The sequence below is a fragment of the Zalophus californianus genome, chromosome 11 (assembly GCF_009762305.2).
Source record: "Zalophus californianus isolate mZalCal1 chromosome 11, mZalCal1.pri.v2, whole genome shotgun sequence".
Taxonomy (NCBI): Eukaryota; Metazoa; Chordata; class Mammalia; order Carnivora; family Otariidae; genus Zalophus; species Zalophus californianus.
In genome coordinates this window covers 54,982,960-54,995,678 of record NC_045605.1, presented here as the reverse complement: position 1 = coordinate 54,995,678, position 12,719 = coordinate 54,982,960, and the positions used below count along the sequence as shown (strand labels likewise).

At 40.9% G+C, this 12,719-nt stretch overlaps 1 protein-coding gene across 5 annotated transcripts in view; it reads right to left on the bottom strand.

The window, feature by feature from the left end:
• The window catches only part of GDPD4 (glycerophosphodiester phosphodiesterase domain containing 4), a 144,827-nt gene that overhangs the window by 94,342 nt on the left and 37,766 nt on the right, over positions 1-12,719 (bottom strand). For all 5 annotated transcript variants that reach the window (XR_003517535.1, XR_003517537.1, XR_003517538.1 and 2 more), the window contains exons 6-10: positions 8,061-8,159; positions 7,896-7,989; positions 7,007-7,084; positions 6,089-6,234; positions 5,620-5,702 (exon numbers count right to left, since the gene is read on the bottom strand). Coding sequence is in view for 1 of the 5 variants with exons in the window: in XM_027580376.2 (XP_027436177.2) it covers positions 5,620-5,702; positions 6,089-6,234; positions 7,007-7,084; positions 7,896-7,989; positions 8,061-8,159 (500 nt within the window). In the remaining 4 variants the exon portion in view is untranslated. The remainder of the gene's footprint in view (positions 1-5,619; positions 5,703-6,088; positions 6,235-7,006; positions 7,085-7,895; positions 7,990-8,060; positions 8,160-12,719) is intronic.

The window sequence follows — 12,719 nt, the reverse complement described above, 5'->3', positions numbered from 1 at the left end:
ATCTACTGTGTTTCTGGTTTCTAATTCACTGATCTCTGCTCTAATCTTAATTATTTCTTTTCTAATGCATGGCTTAGGCATCGTTTGTTGCCTTTTCTCTAGTTCTTTAAGGTGTAAAGTTAGTTGGTGAATTCAGGATTTTTCTATTTTTTTGAGTGAGGCTCAGATGGCTAAATATTTCCCCCTTAGGACCGCCTTTACAGTGTCCCATAGGTTTTGGACTGATGTATTTTCATTCTCACTGGTTTCCACAAATTAAGTTCTTTTTTGATTTCTTGGTTGGCCCAAACATTATTGAGCAGAGGTTTTTAGCTTCCATGTGTTTGAATTTCTTCCAAATTTTTTCTTGTGATTGAGTTCCAGTTTTAAAGCATTATGGTCTGAGAAATGCAGGAAATAATCTCAGTCTTTTGGTACTGTTGAGACCTGATTTGTGACCCAGTATGTGGTCTATTCTGGAGAAAGTTCCATGTGTGTTTCAGAATGAGTATTCTGTTGTTTTAGGGTGGAATGTTCTGCATATATCTATGAGGTCCATCTGGTCCAGTGTGTCATTCAAAGCACTTGTTTCTTTGTTGATTTTCTGCTTAGATGATCTGTCTATTGCTGAGAGTGGAGTATTGAGGTCTCCTACAATTAACTTATTGTTATCAGTATGACTCTTTATTTTGTTTAACAGTTGGCTTATGTAGATGGATGCTCCCATGTTGGGGGCATAGATATTTAAAATTGTTAGCTCTTTTTGTTGGATAGACCCTTTAAGAATGATATAGTGTCCTTCTGTGTCTCTAACCACAGTCTTTAGCTTAAAATCTACTTTGTCTGATATAAGAATTGCTACCCCAGCTTTCTTTTGAGGTCCATTGGCATGGAAGATGGATCTCCATCCCTTCACTTTCAGTCTGGATGTATCTTTAGGTTCAAAATGAGTCTCTTGTAGACAGCATATGGATGGGTCCTGTCTTTTTAGCCAATCTGCAACCCTGTGCCATTTTATGGGAGCATTTAGGCAGTTCACATTGAGAGTGATTATTGAAAGATATGAATTTATTGTCCTCATGTTGCCTGTGAAGACCTTGTTTCTATAGATTGTCTCTGTAAATTCCTGTTCTATATCACTCTTGGGGTCTTTCTCCTTTTATAGAACCCCGCTTAATATTTCTTGCAGGGCCAGCTTAGTGGTCACATATTCTTTCAGGTTCTGCCGGTCTTGGAAGTTCTGCATCAATCCATCCATTCTAAATGACAGTCTTGCTTGATAAAGTATTCTTGGCTGCATGTTCTTCTCGTTTAGTACCCTGAATATATCTTGCCAGCCGTTTCTGGCTTGCCAGGTCTCTGTGGATAGATCTGACGTTATTCTGATGTTCCTCCCTCTGTACTTAAGGAATCTCTTCCCCCTAACTACCCTTAAGATGGTTTCCTTGGTCCTAAGATTTGCAAGTTTTAGTATTACATGTTGGGGCGTTGGCCTGTTTTCTTTGATCTTGGAAAGGGTCCTCTCTGCCTCTAGGACATGAATGTTTCATTCCCCAGATTCAGGAAGTTCCCAGCTACAATTTGCTCAAATATATCTTCTAGTCCTCTCCCTCCATTCCTCAGGGATCCCAATAATTCTGACATTGGAACGTTTCATGGTGTCACTAATTTCTCTGATTCTATTTTCATGGATTTTGAGTTGTTTTTCCCTGGCCTCCTGTTTTTCCTTCTTTTTTATTAATTGGTCTTCTAGATCACTAATTCGTTCTGCCCCGCTTACCCGAGCTGTTAGATTATCTAGATTAGATTGGATCTCATTGATAACATTTTTAAGTTCTGCCAGTTCAGCTTTCATTTCTGCCCTTAGAGTCTCTATGTTGCCATTAATCAATTTGTCCATTCTAGCTATTGTCTTCACAAGTGCTACCCTGAATTCCATCTCCAACATCTTGGTTATATCTGTATCCATTTGTAAATCTGCGGCAGAAGTCACAGTCTCTGAGTCTTTCCTATTTTGGGAGTTCCTCCTCCTAGTCATTCTGTTGAGGGGTGATTGAGGGAATGAACAGAGTCCAAATTATTGACCAAAACCCAAGCAAGATGCACCTGTTTTATAGGGACCTTAGGGTTGCCGGCCTCTTGTTCTCCCAGCTGATCTGCTGGGGGAGGGGCCTGCCACACTGTTACTCAGGCAACCCTGTTTGGGCAGAGTTGCCCTGCTCCCTGTAGCGGGGGATGGGCTCAGTGAAAATCGGTTTTGGGCGGGGGGCTTTTATTCTCTGGCGGCTTTCCCTGGCAGCTTTCTGCATCTCTTCCGAGAGTCTGAGCAGAAGTGATTGTTTCCAACCCTCTGCCTCAGAGCAGAGAGATCGCAGTCTGTTCTTCAGTGAGCTCTTCAGGCCACAGTACCTCTGTTTCTGTGCAGCTATAAACTGCAGCATCCTGGGTTGTGCACCCCTCAGCAGTTCTCCCAGTCCTCACCTCGAGGCCGGGGCATGTCTATGTCCTTTATGCTTCTAAAACCGCCAGCCGTCCCCAGTTTGCACGAGCAGCACTGCTGCTCCAGGTTTCAGTCGGGGAGCTGCCCTAAAGTCCTTTCCCCAGCACTACCGGTCTGTGAGTCTGTGCCCTGTCCCCAGCACGGGAGGCTTTCTCCCGTGGCGGTGTATGATCCCTCCCCTTTCTGTTTATCTTCGGATATGTGCCTGCGGAATCACAGCTCCCCGCTTCATACCTTGAAACCAACCGCCTGTGATATTTTGTTTGCAGAGATCCAGATATATCTTCTTACATCTCACGCTGATTTTGTGGGTTTTCAGAGTGGTCTGGTAGGTATCCAGCTCAATTCCGGGACTGGTTGGAATAGGGTCCCCTACTCAGCCATCTTTTCCTGAACCAGAAATACTTATTTTTACTGTTCTTGTGTTTCCTACTTTTCATACTGCCACCTATGGTCTTTCCACTCAAAGGGTCCCCTTTAATCTTTCATGAAGGGCTGGTTTAGTGGTCATGAACTCCTTTAGTTTTTGTTTGTCTGAGAAACTCTTTATCTCTCCTCCTATTCTGAATGATAGCCTTGCTGGAAAGAGTATTCTCGGCTGTTGATTATTCCACTTCAGCACTTGGGACTATATTATGCCACTTTCTTCTGGCTTGCAAAGTTTCTGCTGAAACATCTGATACTTATAGGGTTTCTCTTGTATGTAGCTGTGTTTCCTCTTGCTGTTTTTACAATTTTTTTTTTTTTTTTTGCTTTATCATTACATTATGCCATTTTGATTACTATGTGTCTTGGTGTGGACCTACTTTGGCTGATTTTGGGGGGGAATCTCTGTGCCTCCTGGATCTTGCTACCTGTTTCCTTCCCCAGACTAGGGAAGTTTTCAGCTCTTAATTCTTCAAATAAATTTTCTGCCCCCTTTTCTCTCTCTTCTTTTGGGAACCCTAGAATGTGAATGTTATTACGCTTGATGGAGTCACTGGGTTCCCTAAGTCTATTCTCATGTTCATAATTCTTTTTTCCTCATTTGTTCAGTTTGATTGTTTTCCATTACTCTGTCTTCTAGTTCATTAAATTGTTCCTCTGCTTCTTTCAGCCTGCTATTTATTTCATCGAGTGTATTTTTATTGTGTTCTTCAACTCTGAATGGTTCTTTATGTTTTCTATCTCTCTCAGGCATATTACTTGTATCTGTTTTGCTTACGTCTCTTCCAGTGATTTTGTCCTGTTCTTTCATTTGTGACATTCCTCTGTCTCCTCCTTTTGCCTAGCTCTCTGTGTCTCTTTCTTTGTGTTAGGAAAGTCAGCTACAACTCTTATTCTTGAAAGTAGTGGGCAAGATGTGCACTTTTAAGTAGGTGAATTTTGTCCACTTTTGTTTTGTTTTTTTTTGTAATTCTTTGAAAAAATAGGGTGGAATGTATTTACTTCATTTCATCTGGAACAGAAGTTCCAGTAGCTGTACTTGATTCTTTGGTACTCCCCAGGATCCTCTTACCTCTTTTGGTAGTTAACCACATTTTAATACTTAGTAATTCTTGATATTACATTTTTCCTGTTCAAGTTACTGGTGTACTATTCATGTCCTGACTGGACTCTGGCTGATATGCAATTTTTGGTAATGATAAAGCTTAGGGTATGACCATGAATGTGGATGGTGCAGGGACAATGAGCAAAGAAACTGAGGGGTTGGAAGGATCACCTACATCAAAGTTGAAGTCACAGAAGTAACAGGAGAGAGAAAGACGGTACGCCAGGATCTCACCGACTCAGCACCTTTACCACATTATGCTGTGACCACGAGGCATTTCAACAAATGAACCCAGGAGCTCTGATAGACTATCGATTTTCAATCCTGAGTCAAACATTCTGCATGAAACAGTTGTCATTGTTGGGTAACATCAAGAACCCCACTGAGGGGTCAGGAAATCTAGTTCTAATTCCGGATTTATTATGTACATTCTAGCCTTATGACTTCAGTAATATATTTCCCTTATTTGAATCTAGGTTCAAAACACATTTCCTCATCTGTGAAATAGAAGGTTCATTTCTCTTCTGTTTCTCCCTTAGAAGGGCTGTAAAGGGAGTTTGTACACACCACATTATCTAATATACCCATGCTAGAGATGAAGCCTTTCCACTTCCAGCTGCTCAGGTATGTAGGTTCTACAGCAAAGCATGTCTTTTGTCTTTGCCCCTGCTCTGATCCAAGTCTTCTTTTGTTTCCCTTTGGACAATGCCACAGCCTACCATCCATCTCCCTGACAATTCTCCCTCATATACTTCCCAATGAGTCTTTCTAAAACAATAAAGTAATATGTCCTCTAAAATCTGCCATAGCTGCCCATTACATATTTAGGGATCTCTATGATCCAGCCTCAGTGAGTCTTACAGCCATACTGCCTCCTCACATAGCCCTCTCCTGTCCCCAAAGCATATCACTTTAGGAATCCATACAGGTTAGCTTGCCGATCTACAAACCTGTTATTTCTCATTCAATTACTTTGAATAAACTGTTGCATCTGCCCAGAATACCTTCTTTCCCCACCTTTGATTGGTAAAATAATATTTTTTCCTCAAGATAACATAAACACAATTCTGAGGACACAGATCTTTTTCACACAATAGGCAGTGGCCTTTCCCTTCACTGAGGTTCCACTGTATTTGACTTATTCTTCTCTGGAAGGAACTCACCACAGTGGTTTTATACTCTGTTTTTAAACATGCTATGTCTCCTTCACTGGCTAGAAACATCTCTTAGTCAGAGCTACATCTTATTTGCCCCTCTCTAGCACCCAGAAGAAGGCCTGGAATACAGTAGGTGCCCAGGGAACGTTAAGTAGATTGCTAAGGTAGTGCATGGGGTTAAAATGTCAGCATGGTTTGCGATAAGGACAAATTTGAGTTATATATGGAGACTATATAGTGTGTGTATGATTTATGAGACTATGTTTGAGAATGTAGGGGTACAGATATACGGTTTGTAAGGAAGAAGTGGTTTGTGTGTGTGCTCTGTGCATATGTGCCATACGAACACAGGAGAAACTTCCCAGGGCTTGCCCTCTCTACAACTTGGGTCCATACTCTTCTTCCATGGCATTGGCCTTAACTCCTCCCCACCCCAGCCCCTGCTTTCCTACCTTAACTGTACATCACTCTCCAGCCCATAGGCCCCTTGTTCAACAGCTTTCTCAAAGGACATCATGGTATTCTCAGGCCCCAGCTGTGGAAGAAAAGAACATCAGTCACTATGCCTCAGAGTCTTTCCCCTCAACATCCCTTTTATAGCTGGGAGGGAGCCCAGTAATGAAATGCTTTAGGAAAACGAGTCTGGATCCCTGGGCTCTTTTTTCAAAGAGCCTGCCTATATTCTCCTCTACCCAAACAGTTTCTGGGACTTTGCTCATCTGAGGTAATGTCACTGGGCACAGTACAGAAAAATAAGTTAGGTGACTTGGGTTCATATTCAAACTCTACAATTAACTCATTCTTGTCATTTCAAGCCAACCCCTTTTCCTTTCCAGGGCTTACCATGCTTCTGAGGTCCCATTCTCTCACCCACACACCCCATGTATACCCAACCCATGGTGGGCCCATGCTCAGACCTACCATGGGTGCACCTCTATGTCCAAAGAAGTCTGGTTTGGGTCCCAATTTACCCTCTTCCTGAATGCAGGGAGAATGAATCCCCAGTGGCATAACATAGAGACATAAAAGGATAAGGAAAAAAGGCAATCCAATAGCCACCTGTAGAGCTGAAAAAGTTGGAAGAGAGAGAAGTGAGAACAAAGCAGAAGTGGAATGGAGAACCATCTCAAGCAACTAACTACCCAGCAGTAAATACCCAGGCTATTGGTTTCATTGACTCTGTGGACTGGCTGATTTATTCTCTATTTCTGTCACATCCCCGCTTATTTTCAGTGATTTTAAAGTATAGGGATATCCAAATATAAGCAATACCATTACTGGAACTCTAAATTTATAAAGGAATGAACTGTGAAGGACATAGGATGAAGAGAAAATGTTAAGGAATACCTTCTCAGAAGGAAGATTAGTTTGGCTGGTTCTGAGAAGGCCCTGAAGCCTGTAAAGATAAGCCTAAAATGCCCATATTTAAGACACAGCAAAATAGTGGAAGGAGCACTAGTTGACGGAAATCTTAGTTCAAAGCCACAGTCTACCACTTTCTAATTGTGTGACTAAGGACATGTTGCTTAACTTCTCTGCATCTTCATTTTCTTTATTCTGAAAAATGGAGGTTTCTTGCTGCTAAAACCTACCTCATAGAATTGATATAACAGTAATGAGTCATAATAGGTAATGAATAAATATTAGGTATTTGCTCCTCTTTCTCTCTCTCTCTCTTACACACCCACCCCCACACACAGCCTGTCCACAATATCTGTTATCACTGGTCATTCCCCCAACACTTACTATTTTAGACCTCTGAGAATTTTACACACTTGCATATTTTTAAGTTACCACTTATGCTCCAATCACTTGCAAATCTAGATATCCAGCTCTAACCTCTCAACTTTGTGAGTATATTACATCTCTTGGTTCTTCCTCTGTCATAATATGTCATCTTGTATCTTCTGATTCTAGCTAAAATTTAGGAAATGAAAAAGAATTCATTATTATTCCTTTTAAGATCCTGCCCCAGAAATATTGCCTAAAATTCACTTCCACTTACTCATATATGCATGTATAAGCACACAATGGCAAAAGTATCAATCCAGCTTTTCTTTTGCCTGCATCCTCCCACAAGTCAGGAAGCAAACACTACTTATTTAACCAAGAGTAAAAAGAGAGACAGTAAAGAAAGGAAGATTCTACTTTTTTAGTAAAGGTGCTGTGAGAAAATTTTATTCTCAAAACAATTTAGTATACAGCTCTGATACTCTTTTGTTTACATATTAGGAATGGAGAGGCAATCAGTGGCAGAGGCAGACATTTCTGCTTCTGCTGTGAGTCAGGGACTCACGGGAGACTGCTTTGAATTACTAGGATGGAACAAGGGCTATCTGGACCTATCATAAGTTCATTAGTTGAAACTAGTAATATTTGATACAAACTAAAGATACTGTGACTTGTACAATCACTCTGGTCAAATAAAATTAAAATGTACCTCTATTCTTACCCCACCCTTAATCCATTCCAGACAATCTGTAACAACATAGAGAAAATTCTTATTTTTCTAAAAGAAGAATTCCTCTTAAGAAATGGCTAGGGAAATGCTATGACAAGCCACATATGGTTGTGAGTTCAACCACAAAGACATGTAGGAGTAACAAGCTAAATGAATTTCAAAGAGGTATACTGGTGGCAATCTACCAAACTCGCATTTTGCCAAGTAGAGAATACAAGCTAAAGTCAGAGCTGAAAGAAACAGGTAAGATTCTACCACATGACATACCTTCTTCTTCCAAATGGATCAAGTAGAAGCCTACAGGCCAGGAAAGGATAACCATCACAGTTATGCTGCTCAGGTGCACGTAGGGAGCAAAGATCTGGGAGAAAGCCAAAAGTTAGGCTGAATACATCTAGACAGACAGCGCTAGACCTATAGGATGATGCTTACCTGCAGTGACAGCCCAGCTGTCAGCCACCTTTCTTGCCAGTACTTGCATAAAATCCACAAAAAAAATGAGCATATCAGAATCACTAGCAGAACCAGGATCTGGGGAAACAGAAAGAATCTCCTGACTTCTAGGCACTAGGACTGAATCAGAACTGTTCTTGGGAATTGTATGTGTGTCCCAACAATGTCAGGGACCTCATTTCCTCATCCTTTTACTCTAACCATCTTGCAAATCTTCAATATGGAATGGATCCAACCACTTACCTTCTCTGTGCATAAGTCTTTGCTGGACAGCGTGGCTGGGAAAAAAATTACTCAGCTATGTGGTCTGATGCCTTTACTAATTTATAATCTCCAGCCTCAGCTGTGCCCTTAACATTGCTTAGCACCATTCACCCAGCTTCAACAGTGGCCATTACAAACGTTCACTACTTTTCTATATGACTCAATACAATCACAAGTAAAGAGTATTTCGTAATTGCCTTTTCAATGTATGCCTTCCCCAACAGACTATAATGTTCATGATATCAAGGATGATGTTTATGATTATATCCTTACTGCCTTACAGAATGTTTGGCACATAGAGGGCAGCCAATAAATATTTGTAGAACAAAGGGAAACAAAAATCTGCCTGCCAGAACACACTTCACAGAGAAAAAAACATTGAGAAAAAGAAAACACAACTTTATCTCCTTAAATGTATAGTTTTTTTACATCTGTACTGTCCTCTAAAGAGTGTTTAGTTACCTCTCTCCATAATCTATTAAAGTAATTGAATACATAATTAAACCTTCTCATAAAACACCTCCAGGCTTTGCTGGCTTAAATGGCTAATTTACCAAACATTTAAGGAATAAACATTTCCAATCTTTAACAAACTCTTCCAGAGAATAGAAAAAGAGGGAACATATTCTGACTTGTGTTACACAGCCAACAAAACATTCACGCCCAAACTCAACAAGGACATTACAAAAAAGAAAAAGTGCAGGTACACTTCAGACATAACTGCAGATTCAGTTCCAGATCACCACAATAAAGCCATTATTACAATAAAGCAAGTCACATGAATTTCTTGCTTTCCCAGTGCACATAAAAAGTTATGCTTACACTATACTATAGTCAATTAAGTGTACAACAGCATTATATCTTAAAAAACAACGTATAGGGAGGAGGAGCAAGATGGTGGAGAAGTAGGAGACCTAAATTTCGTCTGGTCCCAGGAATTCAGCTAGATAGTTATCAAACCATTCTGAACACCTACAAACTCAACAGGAGATTGAAGAAAAGAATAGCAGCAATTCTATGAACAGAAAAGCAACCACTTTCTGGAAGGTAGAACATGTGAGGAGTGAATCCGAGGTGATATTCAGGAAGATAGACTGCGGCGGGGAGGGATCCTCCATCAGCCGACTACTGGTAAGTGATAGAGCAGCGGAGCACAAAATCGGCACTTTTAGAAGACTGCTCCACTGAGGGACGTCGCTCCAGTGGCTAAGCAGGGGGTGGAACCCTCACTGGGACAGTGTGGTCTCAGGACCCTTGGGGTCACAGGAAGACCGAGGGTGCCTGAGTGCAGCAGAACTCCCAGGTATCAAAGCAGGAAAGCCAGCTCTAAAGACAGAGCTGAGGAGTGGGCTCTCAGCTCGGAGTTGCCATAAACCGTGATCTGCAGCCCAGTCGGGCCACTGTTCATTGAGCCAGGACCCAACAAGCAGCAGATCCGGGGAGACTCCCCTTCTTCCCCTGGGAGGAGTGGCACAGGAGCACACTGCAGGGATCTGCTGGGTTTGGAGACTCCAAACGGGGTCATGCGTCAGAGACAGAAATGCTCAGGCACAAGCCGGGTGAGCTTGGAGAGCGGCCGGAGACCAGGGAGAGAGGAGTGATGGACTGCTTTTCTCTGAGGGCTCACTGAGGAGTGGGGCCCTGAGTTCTTGGCTCCTCTGAAATATTGGTTGAAAAAGGAAAGAAGAAAAATTCAATGTAAGTTTTTCTTTCTTTAAAATTTTGGGATAGTTTCTTTTAACAGAACAAAATATACCCTAAATCTAGTGTATGGCTTTGTTCTAGTTTCCCACCTGATCACATTCTCTCCTTTTTTTAAAATTTTTTTTCTTTCTTTTTTCAACCAACTTCTTATCTTATTGATTCCTTTTTTAAAATCTTTTTTTCTGGTGATGGGTATTAAAGAGGGCACATTCTGCATGGAGCACTGGGTGTTATGAACAAACAATGAATCATGGAACACTACAATAAAAACAAATGATGTAATATATGGTGATTAACATAACAATAAAAAAATAAAAAAAATAAAATCTTTTTTTAATCTTCATCTTTACAGTCATATTCCATCCCTTCATTTATATTTACCCTTATCTTTGTGTGTATATATAATTTTAGCATTTTCTTTAGAAGTTTGGGAGGCAGTTTCTTCTAACAGACCAAAATACACCCAAAATCTAGTGTGTGGCTCTGTTCTACTCACCAGCCTGATCACATTCTTTCTCTTTCTTTCCTTCCTTCCTTCCTTCCTTCCTTCCTCCCTCCCTCCCTCCCTCCCTTCCTTTCTTTCTTTCCCTTTTTTCCCCCTGGTTTCGGGTCTCTTCTGATTTGTTTAGTGTATATTTTTCTGCGGTCATTGTTGCCCTTTTAGCATTTTGTTCTCTCATTCATCTATTCTCCTCTGGACAAAATGACAAGATGAAAAAACTCACCTCAAAAACAAGAACAAGAGGCAGTTCCAACTGCCAGGGACCTAATCAATACGGACATTAGTAAGATGTTGGAACTAGAGTTCAGAATGACGATTATAAAGATACTAGCTGGGCTTGAAAAAAGCATGAAAGATACTAGAGAATCCCTTTATGGAGAAATAAAAGAACTAAAATCTAACTAAGTTGAAATCAAAAAGGCTATTAATGAGGTGCAATCAAAAATGGAGGCTCTACCAGATGAATGGATAAAGAAGATGTGGTATATATACACAATGGAATATTATGCAGCCATCAAAAGGAATGAGATCTTGCCATTTGCAACGACGTGGATGGAACTGGAGGGTGTTATGCTGAGTGAAATAAGTCAATCAGAGAAAGACATGTATCACATGACCTCACTGATATGAGGAATTCTTAATCTCAGGAAACAAACTGAGTGTTACTGGAGTGGTTGGGGGTGGGAGGGATGGGGTGGCTGGGTGATAGACATTGGGGAGGGTATGTGCTACGGTGAGCGCTGTGAATTGTGCAAGACTGTTGAATCACAGTTCTGTACTTCTGAAACAAATAATGCAACATATTTTAAGAAAAAAGAAAAAGAAGAAGATAACAGGAGAGGAAGAAAAGGGGAGTATGTCAGAGGGGGAGACGAACCATGAGAGATGATGGACTCTGAAAAACAAACTGAGGGTTCTAGAGGGGAGGGGGGTAGGGGGATGGGTTAGCCTGGTGATGGGTATTGAGGAGGGCACGTTCTGCATGGAGCACTGGGTGTTATGAACAAACAATGAATCATGGAACACTGCACCAAAAACTAATGATGTAATATATGGTGATTAACATAACAATAAAAAAATTAAAAAAAAATGGAGGCTCTACCAAGATGTCCATTGACAGATGAATGGATAAAGAAGATGTGGTATATATATATAAAATGGAATATTATGCAGCCATCAAAAAGAATGAAATCTTGCCATTTGCAACAACATGGACAGAACTGGAGGGTATTATGCTGAGCAAAATAAGTCAATCAGAGAAAGACATGTATCCTATGACCTCACTGATATGAGGAATTCTTAATCTCAGGAAACAATCAGGGTTGCTGGAGTGGTGGGGGTGGGAGGGATGGGGTGGCTGGGTGATAGACATTGGGGAGGGTATGTGCTATGGTGAGCACTGTGAAGTGTGCACGACTGTTGAATCACAGATCTGTACCTCTGAAGCAAATAATACATTATTATGTTAAAAAAAAAGAAGAAGAAAAAGAAGATAGCAGGAGGGGAAGGATGAGGGGGGAATCGGAGGGGGAGAAGAACCATGAGAGACGATGGACTCTGAAAAACAAACTGAGGGTTCTAGAGGGGAGAGGGGTGGAAGGAAGGGTTAACCTGGTGATGGGTATTAAAGAGGGCACGTTCTGCGTGGAGCACTGGGTGTTATATGCAAGCAATGAATCATGGAACACTACATCAAAAACTAATGATGTAATGTATGGTGATTAACATAACATAATAAAAAAAATGGAAGCTCTAACTGCTAGGATAAATGAGGCAGAAGAGAGAATTAGTGATATAGAAGACCAAATGATGGAGAATAAAGAAGCTGAGAAAAAAGATATCCAACTACTGGATCACGAGGGGAGAATTCAAGAGATAAGTGATACCATAAGACAAAACAATATTAGAACAATTGGGATCCCAGAAAAAGAAAGAGAGAGAGGGGCAGAAGGTATATTGGAGCAAATTATAGCTGAAAACTTCCCTAATATGGGGAAGGAAACAGGCATCAAAATCAGGAGGCATAGAGAACCCCCTCAAAATCAATAAAAATAGGTCAACATCCCGACATCCAATAGTAAAACTTATATAAATCTCACAGACAAAGAGAAAATTCTGAAAGCAGCTCAGGACAAGAGGTCTGTAACCTACAACAGTAGAAACATTAG